This window comes from Astyanax mexicanus, chromosome 1 (assembly GCF_023375975.1).
Source record: "Astyanax mexicanus isolate ESR-SI-001 chromosome 1, AstMex3_surface, whole genome shotgun sequence".
In the NCBI taxonomy this organism is placed as follows: Eukaryota; Metazoa; Chordata; class Actinopteri; order Characiformes; family Acestrorhamphidae; genus Astyanax; species Astyanax mexicanus.
Window position 1 is genome coordinate 58,452,775 of NC_064408.1, and position 22,461 is coordinate 58,475,235.

A 22,461-nucleotide genomic window follows, 5' to 3' on the forward strand; every position below is an offset into this window, starting at 1 on the left:
TTACTATAAATGCATTTTTATTTATTGTACAATACAGTAGGGCATGCAGTCATTTTCTTCATTGTATTGCTTAATAAATAAGATAATTTATGGTAGTATTATACATCTTAAATTCAAAGGCAGCTCTCTGCATGCCACTAACAGTAATTTGAAGCTCCTGAGGCATTCTCAATATCAAGAATAAGCATGTAGAGATCAAGACTATATGCAAATGGAATCTTTCTATTTTCTGCTTCATTATATTTACATATTAAACTATATAGACATCTCTGTTGAAATAACTGGGACATCTGCTCATAATATTCGGTTTATTCCGATATTAATAGTTAAAGAGTGTACAATGATTTAATTGACAGAGAAGAGCGTTAGTGAGGTCAGGATGTTGGATGATGACCCAGTCACCTAATCTCCAGCCTCAACCCAAAGTATTGGATGGAGCGCCATCATTCCAGAGAACACAGTTCGACTGCTCCAGAGCTCAATGCTGACATCCTTTACTGAGTTCACGTGCATTCGAAACAACATGTCTGAGGAATGGCGGCCAGACGAGGGCAGAGATGTTTGGGCCACTCCGCCACCCAAGCAGTCAGAGCAGTCTGTGAGGATGCTGTTGGAACATGCTGTTCACTGAGAGCAGACGGCCTCGTTGCACGAAGGTCCCAGGCAAAGCGTGAGACATGCACTGTGTTCACCGCAAACTAGAAAAAAAATACCCACAAACCTGCAGGCCTAAGTGGGTGTGTCTGCACCAGAGAAAATGTGTTAGTGTGTCACGTTACATTACATGACTTTTTTCTACTGCTTCAATACCAGCGATTAATGGGCCTGTGCTTCTAAAATGAAAGCTAATGAACTATTTAGGGATTAGATATGTTTGAACGCTGAAGGCCACACAATCAGAAGGGTTTATGGGAAATATTGCTGAAGTTGCAGGTCAGTGTTGTTAAATGGGATTAGCCTACATAGTTTCTACGGTGTCTATGATGTGGTGGAAAAACCTTTAGGCTCCTGTAGTGAAAGTAAATATGTGAATTATTAGAATTAGAATTATTATTAATGCAGGCAATTGGGTACTTTTGGCAATATAGTGTACATTAGGCCATTAGCATGTGTTCTGCTGAAATTGACGTTTCTGTTTTTGTTGTTCTTAAACCTATTATTTTAAGTGTCACAATGTGTTTTCATTCAACAAATGCATTTAAAGCTCATTGCCTGTAGAATGCCATGGAAACCATTGATTCTTATCATGGGTGACTGTCAAAAGTACTGAAACTTTTTGGTTTTATACACCAACCGCTGCCTGAGGAAATCTAGAGGGAACATACAGGACCTTTCCTACCCAAGCCACTGCCTGATCTCACAGCTGCTGAGTGGAAGAGGCTCAGAAGCTTAAAGACCAAAGCCAGCCAATTCGAGATAGCTTCTTCCCCCAGGCAACCAGGCTGTGGAACAACCAGCAGAACAGTGTTCTGCCCAACCCACCCCACTGTCATCTCATTCGAACTCACTGCACTCGCCACCTTAATTTTCTTTACACCTACTGGATTTTCTCATACGTATCCCACATACAGCATTCTGCATCCTTGTGAATTGGGACAAACCCCGACACGAGCTGACTCTGGAAAGGAAATATGCACGTGAGGCGCAATATTTTGACGGCACCCCCGATGAAGCCAGACGGCACCCCAGGGTGCCGCGGCACCCTGGTTGAGAAACACTGCTCTAGATACCTATATATCTGTCACACCTGCTCGCACTACACCTTTAAGATCCACCTCTCCTGAGTATTGAGGCTGACTCCTCCTCTCCCACACACCTGTGGGAGATCACTCATCTACAGGACTATATAAACTGGACTCATGCACTGCCTAGTTGCGAGATATTGCCACATTGTGTCTTATCGAGCGTTATTACTGTTACTGTTTTCCTGGTTTTTGATCTACCGCTTTCCCTTGACTATGATTTTAGCCTAGCGTGTCTTTTCTGGTCTTTTTGAACTTTGCCTGTTTTGACTACGATTTTTGCCTTCTGATTTGGATTAATAAACCTGTCTGCATTTGCATCCAAACTCCTGGTTGGTTTCTTACAATATCGTTGCAATATAGATCTATATATATTTAGTCATATTTTAGCTTACATCTACAGTGCAATACCATATATCTATAGTGTTAGTTATTGTGTATATTGTTTAAGTTAATTATATTTTTTCAGTTTTATTCACCTTATTCTAGTCTATGTTCTTGAAGTGCTAATTTTTTCCTATTATTGTATCGTTGATATGTGAGGTCAAGTGTCAACGGCTTAATGGTGCCACTTTAGCAAACTAAAGTGTCAAATCACAGAATCATTTTTAAGAAGTTTCTTTTGTTTGTTTGGTGCTGTGTAATACAGTGGTGTTTGTTATATATTAGCCATATAGTACCAGTGTTTACTATCGGACAACAGCGATATATAAGAAAAGAAGCAAATATCTGATAACGCTAACTAAATGTAATGTAAATGTTGTGTATGAGATTCTAGTAAGAGTATCTGTTACAGGATTGCTTTAGGGAACCTGTTAAGAGTGGAACACTGCCACAGAAATAGAATTTAATAACAGCTTTTACAGGAACTGAGGATTGTGGTAATTACATGTTGTCATTTTGGTGTCAATTTATAGTCAGGTTTATTGCCCTCTTTATGTGTCTATCAGCACAACTTGCTTCTTCTTCTATATCTGTCAACAAAGCACCACCCTGTATATGTTGCACTAATGCACAGAATTATATTAACATTCAACTAGGAGGGTAATAATGAAAAATTGACCAACTGGCCAATTTTATAAAGATCCAGTGATGCAAATATTTTTAGTGATCTCATAAATTTGCTGGTTTTTTTTTGTTTTTTTTTGTAAAAAGGTTTTAAGTATATTTTTTATATAGTTTAAATGTAGCCTTGCTTTATTGTGTAATTCTAAAGGAATAATCTAATAAATAACTGACATGCTATTCGTCTAAAAACTATAAACATAGAAATGACCCAATGTTCCACCCAAGGTCTCCCACCTTCAATTTAAATCATCATAAGTAAAATCTCACCCTAGTCACTATTGTCGCACAGTTCAAAATCCAAGTGTGCATTTTTACCTCAGCTATTTTAACAGAGATAAGCAGAAAAGCAGTATGCAGAAGATTCAGAAAAACTAATTATTCAGTATAAAAAAAATACTAGGCATTAAGCTACATTTAAGTTTTTTAGAAATTAAATGTCAATGTTTCACAGTTTAGCATCTTTGCTTAAGAGACTGAATTGAGGATTTACAATGATTTTCGGCTTGCTGATGAAACACTAAATCCGAAATCAAATTTGTTGGTACTGTTTAAAATATAAAGGATTACATTCTTAATATGAAATCATGTATGCCTGTACTAATAGACCCATGCACCTACGTCTACTGCTCAAGTGTTAGAGACTCAGTCTGACTGCAGCAGCCAACACAAGAGCTTAGATCTGAATCCAATAAGAAGATTTCAGTGTAAGCCATTTAACACAGAGATCTTAACTATCACAGTCACAAAGAGCTTTGCAGCATGTTGAAGTGAGCGCACACTGATAATACTCATAATACTCATGAGCTCAGATTATGAAGTGTAGGTTTACTGCAAGCTTTTTTATATTTGAATGTGACCAATTATTAGTCATTATCTCCAGAGTGCCTCTTTTAAACATTATTCACAAACCCACCTTAAAATCCAAATTCTGTTTTTTTACATCAGCGTTTGATTCCATATTCTGTGTGTGTTCATTTTTACAGCTTTAAAAGCATCTGTTTAATTCCTGCATTTTCACTGCCAGTACTGGTCTACAGTTAATCAGTACCTGCATCAACCATTAGTGAAACAAAGAAAAACACAAATATGTTATTGAACCATGTGGACCAAATATTCAAGCAGTATCAAAAGTACCAACGTCAATATCCTAACCACACAACAACCCATGTGATTCTAGTGTATTCTTTCGTGCAAACCAGAATATATGGTGTTCAACGTAATCCAACAGACTAAGACAATGTCACAGAGGAACACTGGTAAAAATCCCAGATCGTGCTGCTTGCCAGGGGTGTCCCAGCACTTTCAGGCACTTCAGGCACTGGTTAAAGTGCACTACCTGCCTGCCTCAAGCATTTTACAGTTACAGCTGTGCATCAACCAAATAGCATGACTGGTGTTGACGTTACTTCACAACAAAAAATACCAGTTGGGAATTTGTGATTAAAGTATGAAGAAACTGTAAAATGTTAGTATATTAATCATTATTTAATAAACAGTATACACACTACACATTCTGCTAGGTCTTTTCAGGCAGAAATCATTTTTAAATGTTCACAGCTGATTCAGTTAATTTTCGCCATCACCAGTTTATGCAATAATAACGAATTAAAATGTGTTTTGAAAGATAGATTTTAAGGACAAGCATTCAACAATTTCCTTTTAGCCTGCCCGACATTAAACTCATATATAGTCTTGAAAAAGTGTCTTTTTCCATCCCAGGGACGTTACGTTCTATGTTAGTTCTGGTTACTGTGTTTTTGCACAGTTGCAGAGTTCAACATCAGTTCAACCAAACACAAAGCTAGATTCTATGTGAGTCTGCCATATCTTAAAGAAGGAAGCGGCTCATCAATTTAAGTTTGACATATCAAATTATGGGTAAATAATGAGACACAATCTTGAACAACTCCGCTATGTCTGGATTTTATGTAATGCATGAACTTTTCAACCCAGATAGGGTCATGCAAAATACAAGTGTAGAGATAGCACGGCTCCTTAGCAAGTGCAATCTTGCTTCTGAAACCTCTGTGAAAGGAAAAAGTCAGTTATCACATGCTTCCTTCAACCATATTTTCACCACAAATGTGTGAAATGGCATTTGCAGGACTGTAGCTGTTCTATTAGTCAGATGCCATAAGTAAAAGAGACCAGACATGTCGAATTAATAGTAATGAAACTAGAAATGAGTAATAGAAAGTGTTTCTTTTTACAGTCAGACCTACATTTTACTTTATTTTTAAGTCAAATGGTTTGTGGAAGATTCACTTGGGCTCATTTGGATCCTTGTCTGTGCATTATGTTTTTATGCCATGATTTTTCTTTATCCATGGAAACCTAAAATAAAATGCCTTTAATAGACTTCTCTGACTCTTCATATAACCTTTTACATTCCATGCAAACCAACAGATTTATAAACATCACATGATTCAATATCATGAACACACAAATAGATCACATGGCACTAGATATGAAGATATCACTGAAGTATTTATAATGTTTGCTCTCTGATACATCATACAAATTTTCTAAGGTATTTCAAAAAGTTTAGAATTTTCTACTGAAGGTCTCTAGTTGGTCTTTCAGGTGACTGTTGACATGTTTAATGAATACATGTTATTTATTTAGCTCTAAAAAAATAATAAAAATAAATCACATTTTTCCTTCAGAATTATTTGCATGAACCTGAAGTAGACCTACAGAGAAAACAGTGTTAATTTAACACCAATGATGTTGATTTAACACTGGCAAATTTACTGTCTAGTGAAAAAGAAGAATTACCATGTATCTTACAGTGGTAACACAGTGCACACAGGCTACAAAGACTGCTCCCTAGATCAGCATTGGTTGTGCTGCTTTTCTTAGAAGCCTGTTGACCTGAGATATAGTAAAACTTCCGAGCATCTTCTTCCTTCCATTGCTCTCCAGTCTCCTTCACTCCACATCCGCTTCTTCATCGCCTGTTTTGAGCTCTTTCTCAGGGAGCAGTCCGTAGTCATTGAGGAAGGCCTCCACATCGGTGGCAAAGAACTCCTCGTTGAAGTGCTGTGTGACAGCTAGGAAGTTCCCCAGCATCTCTCCGGCTTTGTACACCAGCACAGCCGGTAGCACGTCATCAGAGAACTGTTCCCCTGCGCCTGTGACGGCTGAATTGATGCGGCAAAACTTGACGGTTGGGTATTCGGCAGCCAGGCAGTCCAGGCAGCTGTTGAGCGCGTCACAGCCCTTGACACTCTCCTTGTAGATGTGCACCACCACGATGGTGAGTCTATGCTCCTTCTCTATCACTTCAAGAAAGGCCTCACCATTCTCCAGGTCATACACTCCCTCAAACTTGGGCCCAAAGCTCAGGCGTTCATGCATTTCCTGCATGCACTGCTTGCGGTATTTGCGCAGGCACTGCTCGTCATCCTCCTTGAGCAGTTCATACTCCTGGACACTCATCTGAAAGGACAAAGACAGTCACAAGCGCATATGAGTTTTGTGAAATTTGTTCTTATTTTGTCAGAAAAAGGTACTAAATGATCACTATTTTACACTATTAAAAAATTACCTCTTTAAAGGCAATACCTCAAAAACCATTAGGGATATACATAATATAGTGCTATTGTAAGTGTTATACTACCATTATGAGTAAAAAAAACCTGGTCCTGGAGGTGCACTATTCTGTGTGGTTTATTGGAAAATGACTAAAAATGCAAACATAACAATTTAATTGCATAATAAGCAGCAATGCAATGATGAGATCATATTTATATGCTTTCCCCCTAACTTAAGTCTGACTTCTAGCTCTACCTGCACTTTTTAAACTGCACCAGAAGGAAAAAGGCCTACCTTGCGGTTGAGGCTACCCAAGGAACCCTCATTTGGCTTCTGTGGGGATGACATCTGTCTCAGCAGCTCCCTCTTGTTAGGAGGCAAAGCCTCCTGATCCATGCTCTCCAACTTAAACTTCCGCCAGTCATTTATTACTCCCTTTGGTCCTGTAGGCAGTAGATGAATGGACATATTAACAAACAAACATACCACTCATTCCAATTTCAAACATGATCTTAAAATATCTCTTGTTTGGAAGTTAGATAAACTGATAAAAGAGTGTTACTGTAACTGTACTGGAGTCACTAGAGTCATCGCTGGCTTAGGGTTAAAAAAGGCAGTTAAATCCTCCCTGGCAATCAAACAAGTATCAAAGCAGCTTTGCGTGTCATGGCCGGAGAGCATCACCTGATTTGATGGCACTGATGGCAGTGTGTGTATCTGAATTCTTTCCTCAGTAATGCTCTGCTCTGTTTTTTGTTGCTGTTTATTAAACAGCAAGTCATGGCCAGCTGGACACGACAGCGGGTTGCTCTGAAGAAGCTCTGAAATGCTGAGTTGAAAGAATTGCACTCTTACCTGTGTGAGTCACAGAAGCATCCTCCTCCTCCTCTACTGCTCTGCCAGACATTTTGTTTTCTATTTGGACAGACAAAATATTTTCCAATTAAAAATTGGATAAAATTGATATACGTTTCACAAGTGCGTACCATATTCGAAAACTAATCTGTAAAAATGACCTGTTTTAAATTTACATTTTCTTACAGATCATCCATTACATAAATTACATTTTGTGTTTTGTTTACGGCAGGTGAGTTTCACGCACTCACACTAAAATAAAAAATAAAAAGTGTTTCAGCTCAGACTGCTTTTTGTATTAGATACAACACAGCCAGTCAAAACAGAGAATAATCTTACAAAACATAGCAATAAAAAAACTCTCAGGGTCATTCCATGACAAGTCACACAAATTGTTCACATGATTCACGTTTGTTTTATTATGATTGAAGTGTGAAATATATACATTTTTTCTTTGTAACAGTAAAATCCCCTGACCATTTTCCAGCATGATTAGTGATGATAGTGGATGCATGAGCTGTACATGCAGAATTAAGTATGTGCTTACATAAAGCATCACTATTTTGAGTAATACAGCATTTATAAATTAGCATAGTTCACTGTAGCACGTTCTCTCTACAGAGTGCCTGCTGCTCTTGAGGGAAATTAGGCTGATGAGGTTTTAGGAGATTACTCCTTGATCCGATTTGTCAGCTTGCCTGGCAAAAGTAGCTGGATCCCTTCAATGGCTGCTGTGATGTCAAGGGTTCTTCTCACCGAAAGAACGGATATGATGTCATCATGTACAAAATAACCTATATCCTTGGGTTATAAAGCAGCTCAGCAAACACTTTTATCCATGATGTTAAGTCCAATTACTGGACAATCAAGCGTTTAGGAACATCTTTTTCTTGACTAACTGAGTGACTAAAGAGCATCTTACAGCCTGTATTACAGCTTCCCTTTCTTTAGTACCTACTCTACACAATGGCGCCTGATACAGATGGGTCTTTGACTATACCAGTGCATTTAATGTTATTAATGACATTACAATTATAACCCCTCCAAATTGGTATAGGTATAGCCATGAAAAGGTAAAATCTGCATTGACTGACCCATTTGACATCTTTACTTATGACATGACCTAGAATCACACGCCTGAGCATAACATCCGAGGATTAAGGTACTGTTAATCTGTGACTCTTAACTTGCACTCATAGTAACAGTGCGTATACTGTATAGGTGATACCCACCTGAACAGAGTGAGAAGTATTGCGTATTATGTGTTTAATTCTGATTAAAGCGTGATTGAAAGGGGAAATATTTTCCCATTGGTTCAGTCATGAGCCTTAATAGATACATCTGGAAAGCTGAATTAAACCTGTCTGCCTCTGTTTATTAAGCTAATTTATGTAATTTATATAATTTGTCTTCCGTCATACTTTACAGTCAAAATAAAACTAATGTAATACTAGTTTGTTAACTGCTCTCATATAGTAAACAGAAGTGGACAATAACACCAACTGCACATTCCACCATTCATTTGTAATGTATAATTAGAGACACATTAAATATGTACATGACATTTTCATACATTTTCATTACATTAAATTTTAGTATATTGTATTGTGGTTATCCTGCAATGTTTTTTTAATCAAGACCAAATGTAGGTCCTTTAATTCATTTTAAAATTATTTATTGATAAAATTAACAATTTTCTAGGTAAAAGGTGTGGTAACAGTGTGTGGACACACACACAATTGTTGGAGTTGAGGTGCATAAGAAGGCAGAGTTTACGCACACAGATACCAGTGCTAAAAAACAAGCATGAGCCAGTTGCATGTTTTTAGAGTTTAAGACCTTCCAGTCCTGCTTGATTAAGCATCTGGGTTTTAGTCTTTCTTTTAAACCTAGATAACCTTCCACACCACAGTTTCTTCTGCATGCACAATCTATTGGCCTGTAAGAGTTGTAGGAAGACCCATCATTTGATAATTATTTAAAACTGCCTGCTAAAACATGTGGTGTTTAGACCTGGCTAGTAACTTAAATGTGAGCCTAAGAGACCTGTAGGCCTTAGCCTAGCCAATCTAATCCATTACCCACTGGAATATGAGTATCAAAATCATGAGTGTTCATCAGCACAACAATTAAGCAAACAAAACTGTGGAAGTATTTAGATATGAAAGATTTTTTTTGTTTGACCAGACCAGGCAACTTATAGAGGCAACAAAAGAAAAAGAAAACTGTGCTCCTACCTGTTGTGTATGAGAAAGAGTCCCTTCTCTTGAAGTTACCCCCTCTGGCCTGCTATATGGTCACTGTCCAGTACTACAAGCCTTTCATGCATTTTAATGTGTGTGGGGAGGGCCTAAAAGAGCTTTCTTAGAATGAGCGACATTGGACGACATTGCTCTGTCCGCAGAAGTAGCTCAGGGCTCCTAAGAGGATTTAAGTGTAGGAATTAGACCCTAGTGGCAAGTTGGAACACAACCCATGAAAGAGAGGAATGGCAGAATAAAAAAAAAACACAAAGTTTGAAGCAATACACAAAAGATTATCAGTAGTTTTGAATTCCTTCTGATGTTTGCCTGTTCTGCATAGCTGTGCGAGGACACCAGACATAAACAGTTTAGGTATTATCACAACTGACCCAAACATGTCTTGGAAGTGAAACTGAGGCCTTAAAGGAGCCAACTTTAAGAAATGCAATAGAATATAATTCCATATTAGTCTCATATGTTCAGCCTCAGAGCCTCTATCATGTAGCATTGATGTAATGTAAATTACATTAGCACTATCAGAAGTTTTATAAAGAATACATTTGTTAAGTCTGGCTGCATATAAATGATTGTAATATGGTAGTCCTGTGAGATTTTTTTTACAAGATTCAAATAAAGCTTAAGACATCTATTAATTTTCATGTGTTTCCTAACTTTATTTCTCACTGGTGAACATCAGGAGCTACTGGGCTAGTTTGCATTTCTTGCCATTAATAATATTTATTAATTCATATTTATTATTATTAAGAGTTTGCTCATATTTTATACTATTTAATTGGCAGTGTACATTACTATTGAATCTTTTGGCAAATTGTTGTGTAGTAAAAATGTTTGCTCTGATCGACTTACATGTCCACCAGTTTGAGCCAAGGTTAATTTAATTGGATGGATATAAGGTGAAAGGTTACTGACTTGTGGCCAGATGAGTCCGAATTTAGAAACGCATTAGCAGTCTTACAGAATCCTATAGGTCTATATAGAGTCAACTTTCACCTGCACTCGTGGATCACTGTAATCATGAGTCACTAGAGTGAGCATGCCTTAACACTTGCCTCATCACCCTTTACCCCTTTATCTACCCTGAACACAAGAGGTGAAAGGATTCGCTGATGTCACGTGAGCGTGGCTTGTTACAATACCACACAATAAACAGAATTTTGTAACAGTATATTTGAGCAGGTGGGGGAATGGAAAAGCCCCCATATGTAGCTGTCGTCATTAGTGGCTGTAGTTTCAGAGGTGTGGCATCCTAAACAATGAAACATCAGCTTTGTTGTGTGTACGGCCCATGTAAGACCAGTCATCCAGAAATGTCAGACTTTTCCTGCATAAACTGGAAACCAGCTTTCTAATCTTCTCCACATTTTTGCAGATTTGAAAAGCTGGAAAAGCTTCCAAATATCATTTAATATTTACATTTGTCATTTATTATGTTCGGGACACGCTTTTCACTAGATGTTGGAACATGTCTGTGAATAGTCCTTCCAAAAACTTTTGGAAGTACCGGACTGAGCTGCAGCTCTCCAGAAAACATAGGTCCACTGCTTCACAGCCCAGTACCATGGGGTTTAATGCTCCTCAAATGGACACACAATCAGTCATATACATTTTTATACTGATACAAAATCTTGAGATTAGTCTAGTGAGTTTAATTATTGGCTTAGTGTTAGCTCCAAACACTTAATTTCTGACTATTTCCATTGATTTGTAGCAGATGAAGACTCAAATTAAGCTGAACTAATAACTCTGTTAGTAGTCAATTCTCTGAGAAGAAGGGAATCTAAAGTACCTGGCTGAATTTTTATACAAAAAAACGATCTACCGTATAACGACTCACCTTCAGATTGGTCAGTGGCTTTGTTGTTTCATTTAGCCTACCTTCTCTTATTGAACTCTTCTTTGATTGATCTGAGATAGAAGCTAAAATCAGGCAGACTGCTTCCGTACAGAGCTGTCGGTGGTTTCATCATGACCCATTCAATGAACCGTCATGACTGAGCCAATTATGAGTGCGGTTAGAGCTGTGATTGTTAGTCTTGGACACGGTGCTGCATTTCAACCCACCGCACTTGGCAGGCTGCTACAATTTACCTCCAGAACGATAATGAGGGTTTGAAGTGTGATGGTTTAAGTGCTTTTCTCAAGATGAAAATTTGTAGGGGGCATGCTATGAATTGGGATTTATGCCATTCATTGGCCTGACTTCAAAGAAACACTTCACAAATGGGAATGTCTTGCTTCAGGGGTAATTTATAACATTAATGTTGTAATTAATTTCAATAAGAACCACTTTGGAGGGTGTCTGTCAAAGCAATTGATCAAGCCATCAGGCATGCCGGTAAAAGCAGACTAGACAGCACACCTCAGTGATTCCTAAAACGTGTGTGCTTCTGGAAGTAATCAGGTGCAAAAAAGATCCTTCTTTACCTTTTGACCCGCTAACTAAAAATTCTTGCAAGAACTTCACAATAAATAATAACTTCAGTAATTAATAATACATACATATTTATGGAAGCTTTGTTTTTAGGTTCAAAGAGTTCATAGCTTTACGCAGTGTCAAGTTTATGTAAAGCTATGAAGGCATTTTGCCTTACATGAACAGTTGAGATATTAGATTTTTTATTTCAGAAGCACAATCTGACTCTAATTTTATTTTTAAAAAGCAACTCTTAACTCAAGTGAATAAAAAAAAATCCTGAATTAAAAATAAATATTTTTCATAAAATAACCTGTTCCACAATTATTGGCACCATTAACAATTTCTTGTATATATATATATATATATATATATATATATATATATATATATATATATATATATATATATATATATATATATATATACATTTCTACTGTATATAAAGAGAATCAAAGTGTCTAGGGAGCTTTAATTAGTAATTCATTACTTCTTGTTTCCCTGGGGTATAAATATGGCATTTAACATAGGAAAGACAAGAGAACACACTATTCAAGTAAGGCAAGTAATAGCCACTTATCTGCAGATCCCTTATCCACAGTCAGAGCAATCATCAAAAAGTGAAACAGTGAAAAACAAGCCTGGAAGGTGACGCAAGTATATCTCTCCACCGCGCACAGTGAGAAAGATGGTAAGAAAAAGTTCACTGTAAGAGAATTGAATCAAGCGGTAGCATTTTGCTGTTACAGGGTCTCCCAAACAACCATCAGGCACTAACTACATGCCAACAAGCTGTTTGAGAGGCATGCAGCATGAAAGAAAGCCTTTTCTGAGTTATAATCATAAGCGTAAACGGGTGGAGTTTACCAAGCTGTACTGGGATTTTAACTGGGACTGTGTGCTTTTGTCAGGTCAGACCAAGATAGAGTGGGTCTGGCGTAGTATGCAAAATATAAACATGCCCACTGTTAAGTATGTTGGGGGGGGGGGGGGGGGGGGGATACATGGATACATGGGATCATGAACTCTTTGAAATATTAGGACATTTTAAATCAGAATCTGGTGGCCTCTGCCCAAAAGCTGAGTCTTTTAGAAAGATAATAATGCTAAACATGTGGCCAACATCTACTCAAAATTGGTTCACAAGGCACAAAATCAAGCTCCTCTCATGGCCATCTCAGTCCCAAGACCTCAACCCAATAGAAAACCTGTGATGTAAGCTGAAGAGGAGAGTGCATAGGAGAAGACCCATGGATGATTTAGAGAGGTCGTGTAGAGAGAAATGTGGAAGATGCATCTTTCTGTATGTCACCTTCTTATTTACTGTTATTTATATATAGTTTTAAATTTATTTTTTACATTGTATATTAGTATTAAAGACATGAAAAAACATTAAAGAAAACAATTCAAATTATGTAGTAAACTGTAAAAAAATGTTTTTGTCCTCCACAATCCCCTGATCTAAACCCAACTAAGATGGTGATTTGGGATGAGCTGGAGATTCACAGTGTGAAGAAAAAGCAGCAACTATTGTTCTGCACCTCCAGGAACTCCTTCAAGATCCTGAGAAAACTATTCCAGTTAACTCTCCCTCATAAAGACACTGAGATTCAAAGTGAGATTTTCAAAGCTAAATGTGGTACTAATCTAAAGCATAAAATAAATTAAATAAAATATAATAAACTTCTGGTTTGCCTTACCCTTTTAGTTATTAAATGTTTGTACATGTGTTTCTCTTTAGCTTTAATGTATTCAAGTCCACACTTTTAACTGGTACTGTATGTGCTAAAAACAAACAAACAACAGTAGAGAACAGACAGTATGGGTAACACTTTATAATACTGTTCCATAGTTAATAGGTAACTAAGCAGTAACTAATTAATAGTGCTGCATTAACACCTAAATATTTTCTATTAACTACCAGGGAGTACTGAATAATTACTCAGTAGATAGTACTGAACTAATGATTATAGTAGTTCACTATTAACTCCACAATAATTACTGAGACTTACATATCTCCCAGAGAACTACTTACTAATTATGTCTCCTTTATAATAACTATTCATTAATTACTGCTCAAATCAACATTAATTACTGAAAACCCTTACATCCCACCTGGGGAACTATAGATCTAAATCAGTCTACACAAACAATTATTCTATCAGTGGTGATATTAAAGGCATATTTGAGTGACACCATTTGTAGTAGTAGTAACCTTAATTACCTTATTATCATCATTATCTTCCAAATATTAGCAACATATAGTAAAATACTACAGTGTGTCGTAATCTGCTTAAACCCCATTTTTGAAAGAAAAAAAAAACTTTATAACGTAATATTATTACATAGTAGACATTATTTATGTTCTCCAGAAGACTCTAAGACTGACTGTACTCAATTTTGTTTTAATGGTCACTGCTTTAATTTTCAGCACCAACCTTATAAACGTTCATCTTTAGCCTTGCAGTCTCACAGAATTTTAGTGCCCATTATTAGGGTAATTACGGTAATTCCACAGCGCCGGACCCTAGCCTCTATCAGTGTGTTTATTTGCTGCTACAGGTTATTCTATCAGTGGTGATATTAAAGTCAGTGACACCACTTATCATATATTAACCTTACTTACCTTAGTGTCCTCAATATCTTCCAAATGTTAGATACACTGAAATGTGCAGTAGTCTGCTTAACCCCCATTTTTGTAATGTTCTGTCAGTGTGTTACAGGTGTTTATTCTAAACCTGTGCTCTTCTTCAGTCCTCCTGGAGATGTGCTCAGTAAAAGTGATGGCTCACATACAGCTTTACTGTAGGCTGTGTCCTACATCCTTATTCTGGAGGAAATCATGTTTAAATGAATAAATATTTGTGTTAGATAACGGACTAGGTGTCCCTGTGTTCTTCATAGATAATTAATAAGGGGTCCCTGTCTTCTTTTTTCAGGAGTTAACAGCACCACATGGTAACCCATTACTAATGACTGAGGAGTTACTGCAGATCATACCACAGTATTATAAAGTGAGAAACATGGTAACTAATTACTAATTACTGAGGAGTTACTGTGTTCTTCTTTAGGAGTTACTGTAGATCATATCACAGTATTATAAAGTGAGAAACATGTTAACTAATTACTAATTACTGAGGAGTTACTGTGTTCTTCTTTAGCAGTTACTGCAAATCATACCACAGTATTATAAAGTGAGAAACATGGTAACTAATTACTAATTACTGAGGAGTTACTGTGTTCTTCTTTAGGAGTTACTGTAGATCATATCACAGTATTATAAAGTGAGAAACATGTTAACTAATTACTAATTACTGAGGAGTTACTGTGTTCTTCTTTAGGAGTTACTGCAGATCATGTCACAGTATTATAAAGGGAAATATACATTAATAATAATAATAATAATAATAATAATAATAATAACAATAATAATAACACACATTTAACCTAGCTAACACAATTAACCTAACTAACACACACATTTAAATTAGCTAACACAATTAACCTAGCTAACACACACACATTTCCCCTAGCTAACTTAGCTTGCTAACTTACACACATTTAACCTAGTTAACTGACACACACCCATTTAACTTGCTAACACACATATAACCTAGCTAACTAACCCACACATAAAAGTTAACTTAGCTAGCAAACGAACACACATAACCTAGCTAACTAACACACATTTTAACTAGCTAACTAACACACACATAACCTAGCTAACTTAGCTAGCTAACACACATCCTTAAGCTGGTTAACAACCCACAAAGAGTCCTCCTCTGATCCGGGGGTAAAATAAGCTGTAAAAGATCTCAATATCTTGATTACTAGTTTATTTTCAATCAAATACAGAAATATGAAAGCAGCAGAGTCTCTCTTAATCCTCTTCCACCAGCAGCAGCAGCAGAGAATTTACACGAAGGACCAGGAGAGCTGCGTCCGCTGTGAAATTACCGTAATTACCCTAATAATGCGCAGTTAAATAAATCTCTGTGAGACTGCAAACGCTGAAGATGCACTTTTATAAGGCTGATACCTAGTATTAAAGCAATGATTGTTACATTATTACAGTCTTACAGTCATTCTTAGAGTCTTAGATGCCTTCTGGAGAACTTTCATCAATGTCTTCTATGCAATAATATTACGTTATAATGTTGTTTTTTTCTTCCAAAAATGATGGTTAAGCAGAGTAATACACACTGTAGTATTTTACTATATGTTGCTAATATTTGGAAGGAACTGAGGATAATAAGGTAATTAAGGTTACCACTACTACAAATGGTCACTTGCTTAATTCAAATATGCCTTCAATTAATATGCATTTAACTCAAATATGCCTGATTTAGATCTATAGTTCCCCAGGTGGGATGTAAGGGTTTTCAGTAGTTAATGTTGATTTGAGCAGTAATTAATGAATAGTTATTATAAAGGAGACATAATTAGTAAGTAGTTCTCTGGGAGATATGTAAGTCTCAGTAATTATTGTGGAGTTAATAGTGAACTACTATAATCATTAGTTCAGTACTATCTACTGAGTAATTATTCAGTACTCCCTGGTAGTTAATAGATAATATTTAGGTGTTAATGCAGCAATATTAATTAGTTACTGCTTAGTTCCTGCTTAGTTACCTATTAACTATGGAACAGTATTATAAAGTGTTACCGACAGTATGTTTTAAAATCTGGTATTTTGGACACTAATAAGCATTAATCTTCTTAGTATCAGGGAAGCCATGCTGTTCCATCCTGTTTTGTGAAACTGGTATGTGTCAAGTTGTGGTATCAAGAGCCTCCGTATTTAACATTTATAAGCTAAGTGTACTAAATGCTAGTGCTAATGTGAACCACAGTAAAAGAAACTGAGCTCAGAAATGTATACATTGTAAATTTAGGAGAATTGGGAGAATTAGGAGGTATATAGAGAGTTTATATTGGATATTGTCTGATGCCCCGTCCACACGGCTCCGCTGGGAGCAGAGTTTTAAAAAATCTCCACCCTGGAAGACGTTTTCGAAAACCTCCGTTTTGTTTGCATGGAAGGCCAAAACGGAGACAAAAACCTCTGTTTTTAAAAGTACCCGGGTTCGTGTGGTCGGGGCCTCGGGCAGGCAAGTGCAGAGGGGGGCGGAGGGGGCTGGAGCACCTGGCCCTTTGGCTCTTACTGTCCAATGTATGTGTAAAAGTCATACCTGCTTTTGCCAGGAACTTACTGTATTTTACCCATCTAAACAGGTACTAAACAGGAAGCCGATGTGTGAATGGGAAAGCTCTTAACGCCAATCATGGTGCCGGTTCACGGATAAAGTCCCGCCTTTCTGGAGAAACAGCCAATCAGCTTGCTGGTTTTGCGGAGCGCGGAGGAGAGTTAGTGTGAGTGCGGAAGCCCCCCGCCCCCGCCCCTCTACCCTTGCTGCAAGTTTTTGCAGCAGCAGCTGATGTTAAACACATATGGATATATGGTGTTTTTTCTAAAAGAAAGGTAACGGGGTAGGCTAACCATGTAAACTGTGATGACATTAGCTGGTTAAAAATACACATCTGAATCAAAACACACAGATGAAACCCACTGTGCCTAATAAAATGCAGCTTGTGTCTAGTCAGTTGGCTTAACTTTGGAATTAGATAGATAGGTAACTTAGTCCAGGTTTGAAAACAAAATATATAAATGTAATGTTCAACTTGCCCTGATGTACGGAGCCCGGGAGGGGCAGTGGATAAAAAAAATAATTAATCGAGTGAACGATATAGCATTTTGTGCTCACGTTTTCTTTAATTCGAGTGAGCGATTTGCAATTCGTGCTCAGATTTTGCCGTGGTGATGGAGTCTTCACAGCTCGTGGGGGAGAGCCGACCGTGGCGTCAGGAAAATGTTTGTTTCCTTTATTCATGACTGGAATTGACTGTATTTGTATATATTGGTTGTAAATAAGCTCTGCGAAGGACTGTGCGCACTCTACACGACAGGAGTCTCACTGCGGGGGAACCACGGTCAGCTCTCCCCCACGCGCTGTGGAGATTCCACCACCATGGCACAATCTGCACACTGTACTATCTAACTGTAACACTAGTGCATTATTATCAGCAGGTTATAAATGTATATAACTGACTATCATCACTGCACCCCTGAAACAGATTAAGAGAAGAAAATGCTCTTTCCCTCCAACTTCTTGTCTTAGTGCAAATTACAGAAATCGTGAGCACGAATTACAGAAATTATTCACTCGAATTACAGAAATCATTCACTCGAATTACAGAAATCATGAGCACGAATTGCAAATCGTTCACTCGAATTAAAGAAAACGTGAGCACGAACTGCTATATCGTTTACACAATTTAATTATTTTTTTATCCACGGCCCCTCCCGGGCACTGTACTGATGTACCTGATAAGCCAATAACTAATTCATTTTCAAACTGTGTTCAAAAAAGGGTTGCAGGACTTGCAGAAGCTATAATGAATGAAAATCCATTTAGCTAACTAGTTAGCTAGAAGCCAGATAGCTAGAATTGTGTACAACACTGGGTAATGTTGGTAGTTTAAAGCAGTTTCTTAACCCTGATCACTGCCCTAAAATTGTGTTTTCCACCTGATCCAACTGATTAGCTAATAAACAGTCATTTACTGAGTGTACCTGTTAAAATCCCTATGGAGCATAAATCACTTATTATGTATATCCAACAGTGTATTAGACACATCATACCACCACTTACTTTATTAAATGCCTTTAAAGCAGAGTAAGCTCTAGAATATGCAGAACAGTGGGAATATGCAGGCTATGCAAATTCGTGCTCAAGGTGCCCCCTTTTGACTTTGAGCACCTCTCCCTCCAAAGGTCTCTGCACAGCCCTGGTCTGAGGCTTGTTTAACAAAAAAGTTTTGCCTACTTTTTAGCTTCCTAGACTGCTGCAATCGTGGGCTACTGTGTGGTGTTGGGATTATGTTTCTGCTAGAGAAATTAAGTTATTTTCTGATTTCATAGAGCATGAATGACCATAAGAAAAATAGGTGAACACGAACAGTAAAAAAAAAACAAACAAAAAAAAACTGCTGAATCTTTGCCAGGGCCTCTGACCTTAATCTGTTGAAAATCTTTTGAGATGTGTAGATTTCGTGTTTCAGTTTGGAAGCTATTAAATGACCCCAAATACAAAAGACCAAAAACATACAAATTCACAGACCCATTTGCTCACAGTGTAATACTGGGCAGAGCAGGATTTCTAAGTAAGCAGGATAATTTAAGCCTCTGAAGAGAATTCTCTATGGAACAGTGCTGACTTGTGCTGTGTAAAATACCTCAGAGACAAAAAAGAGGAACTCCTGTGCTGAGTCACTGCAGAACAAAACACTGAATCAGATGACGAAATATCTGTGTATTTGAAGAAGGACACAACTGCCATCCATGTGCTACAACATTGTCTTCATGTTGTGGGCTGTGTATTGGCTTAATAGCTTAGAGTGTGTTTTTAGCATGGCTTGAGATAGCAGTGATGAGCAATCATGTCATTAGAGGTGTTAATTCAGCAGAAACATCAAAAGGCCCATGCAGTGATAAATAATATGCAGTACTGTAGGATATAATAAAATTAAATATTCAGCAAAAAATTAAGATGAATAAGATATTCATGATTTCTAATAGCTTGCCACTCCTGGAATGTTTAACAATTTCTTTTAATGGAGTGTTATTTCATGCACTGAAGAAAACAACCTACGGGGGTTGGACAATGAAACTGAAACACCTGTCATTTTAGTGTGGGAGGTTTCATGTCTAAATTGGAGCAGCCTGGTGGCCAATCTTCATTATTTGCACGTTGTACCAGTAAGAGCAGAGTGTGAAGGTTCAGTTAGCAGGGTAAGAGCACAGTTTTGCTCAAAATAATACAATGCACACAACATTATAGGTGACATACCAGAGTTCAAAAGAGGACAAATTGTTGGTGTACGTCTTGCTGGCGCATCTGTGACCAAGACAGCAAGTCTTTGTGATGCATCAAGAGCCACGGTATCCAGGGTAATGTCAGCATACCACCAAGAAGAACCAAAAAACATAAAACCACGGCTGCTCAAATCACGGCAGAATTCAATGTGCACCTCAAATCTCCTCTTTCCACCAGAACTGTCTGTCAGGACAATAAATTATTGTGGTCTTTAACCAGGTGTTTCCGTTTCATTGTCCAACCCCTGTATGTCTCAGTGTGACATGAGAGGTCACATTAAAAAAAATGCTTAAAAAATGAATCAAGGCCAAGTGGTGTGAGAGAGCAGAGTGTGTACACTATAGGGACACTTCCCCTTCCCTACTGCAGATTCTCTCACCAGCAAGAATTTTTACACTACAGTCGTATAGAGCAAGAAAAAAAAGTCCCCTTTAAAGTTTATACCCCTTTAAAGTCCCCTTTAACTTATAGTGTCAACATAAAAAGTACTCATCCTCATCTGGCTCTTGCTCAGGTCCACTCTAACAGAACTGAGTTTAGATTACTTTTCAGAATTCATTTGGTTAATTAGACTTACTTTAAATGCAAAGTTTCAAATTAAGGTAATTAAGAGTATACATCTTTACCTATAACAGAGGGATCTCAGTAATAAGGACTTTTGCTTCTGTCAAGAACTCTGTATAAAACTCTTCATTTGGCGTAAAACATGGTTGTAAAACATGATGGTAAAAGCATCCTTAGACTTATAGAAATGTGCTATATAAGTGTAACTTTATATTTACTTTGAAAAAGATTAGCTTGTGTTTGATAGCTCTAAAAGATGCTACGTTTTTGGCACATATAAATAAAGGAACTCAATAAAACTACTTTTTCTGTTTTTGTGTAATAAGCAAAAAAAAAAAAAAAAAAACATTCTCCCAATTGAGATTTGCTTACACATTTAACATTTTGCAGTATTGTCAGCCCTAATTCGCTTTAAAAATTGTATCTTATCACTTACAATGTGTAACAGGGAGCATTTCTTTTTTTTTTCTTTTCTTCAATTTTAGACATCATGTTACCTCAAACCGGAACTGACAAGCAAAGCTGGAGGAAACAGATTGTGGAGGGTCCTGCCAGTTAGCCTTACATACACAACCAATAAGAAGCTTGGTGTAAATGTTGGTGGCTGGCTTTACCCGTTCATTTATTAAATGGCCAAAAGAGGGCAGTCATGCGAAGCAATAGCTGTCTTTAAACAGTCTGAACTGTAAGCAGTAAGTCTCTATGAAATGATATAAAGGATTAAGATGCTTTAATTTTAACCACAGTCAAGTAATTCTCATCTGGTTTGAAGCTCATGGTTGAGCAGTAGATGAATAAATCTTTATTAGAGTATTTGATGCACTGGACTAATTGATGGGTCATTAGGAAATAATTTTTTGGTATTGACAGTAAGAGAGGCTGAAATGCAGCAGCTTTTAAAGCAGATCTAATGTAAGCACACAGATGATCCATAAACACAATTGACCTTATTAATGTAAAAACACACTTGAGTGTGAATATCTTCTTTTTATGACTTCACTTCCTTTGTATAACACTGCCATCAACAATACAGGCTGTGTAAATGGTTTACAGAACCAGTGTCCAATTCCTCCCCTGAAAACAAGCATAAATTATCCAGAAAGAGGATGTAATAAAAGGTTGCTGAAGGTTTTAAAGGACACAGATGTACCATTTTTCAAAGTGAAGGCCTAGGTATTGCTGGTAACACTGCTGAAACTAATAAAATGTGCTTTAGTAAATGTTAGTGTCTGATTTGTTTTGTTTCTGCAAACATAGATGGCATAATTAAAACACACATTAAAGGACATTCCTTAAAATCCAGACAGCTGTGAAAGTTTACAGCATTAGCCAACCTTTAGTCTTACTCCTCATACTCAGCATTCTCCACATTACTGTGTTGTCTGATGTCACCAATATACCTTCCTGGAGCTGAATCACCCCATTTCCTGGGCCTTAGCCTTACCAAGAAATGCAATGCACTGTATGGTTTGATGACTGATCACCAGGCTTCCGCTGTTTTACTAAGTGTAACACATTAATGGTCTTTAGCTGGTCTTTCCCTTTGAACAAAAAGCATAGCCCCCTCAAAAACCAGTGATTAGGAAATATTAGCAAATAGGGGAAACATGAGTACTGAAAGTTGTAGACTGCTGATTTGGATTATGTCTGAGGTGAAACAGATATTTCCACATGAGCTTTTACCACATGCTTTAAGCTTAATTTTACCTCTGTCTAATACTGTAGTGTCCGGAACTCATAAGTTGTGACGAAGGCTTTACTGGAACACTTTGTATAGAGTTACCTAAATATACCCACTGAACATATTTAAATGCAAACTGATGACTGGTATTATTTTTAACATATGCCTGTAAAAACAAAGACTTGGAACTGACAGTAGGCCTATATGAGCCAAATTATAACCAGAGAATTAAAACCAGAAAAAAGTACATCAGTTTATCTAAAACGGGATAATATTAATCAAAAAACTACTTCAGAGAATCCATGTGTGAAACTGGCCTGTTGTTTATAAGTTTTTGATTGAACAGTGGAACACTTTTTGGCGCTATGTATATTTAGGCTAGAAAAGTACTCTACATATA

The 22,461-nt window shown here is 37.3% G+C and overlaps 1 protein-coding gene across 1 annotated transcript; it reads right to left on the reverse strand.

Moving 5' to 3' along the window:
- Positions 1-5,009: 5,009 nt before the first annotated feature.
- On the reverse strand, positions 5,010-9,548 carry pdcb (phosducin b). The gene is made up of 4 exons (XM_049480731.1): positions 9,440-9,548; positions 7,203-7,262; positions 6,642-6,790; positions 5,010-6,251 (listed from the first exon to the last, which is right to left on the reverse strand). The coding sequence occupies exons 2-4, from the start codon at positions 7,252-7,254 to the stop codon at positions 5,742-5,744; spliced, it is 711 nt and encodes a 236-aa protein (XP_049336688.1). The 5' UTR covers positions 7,255-7,262; positions 9,440-9,548; the 3' UTR covers positions 5,010-5,741.
- Between the last annotated feature and the right edge of the window lie 12,913 nt (positions 9,549-22,461).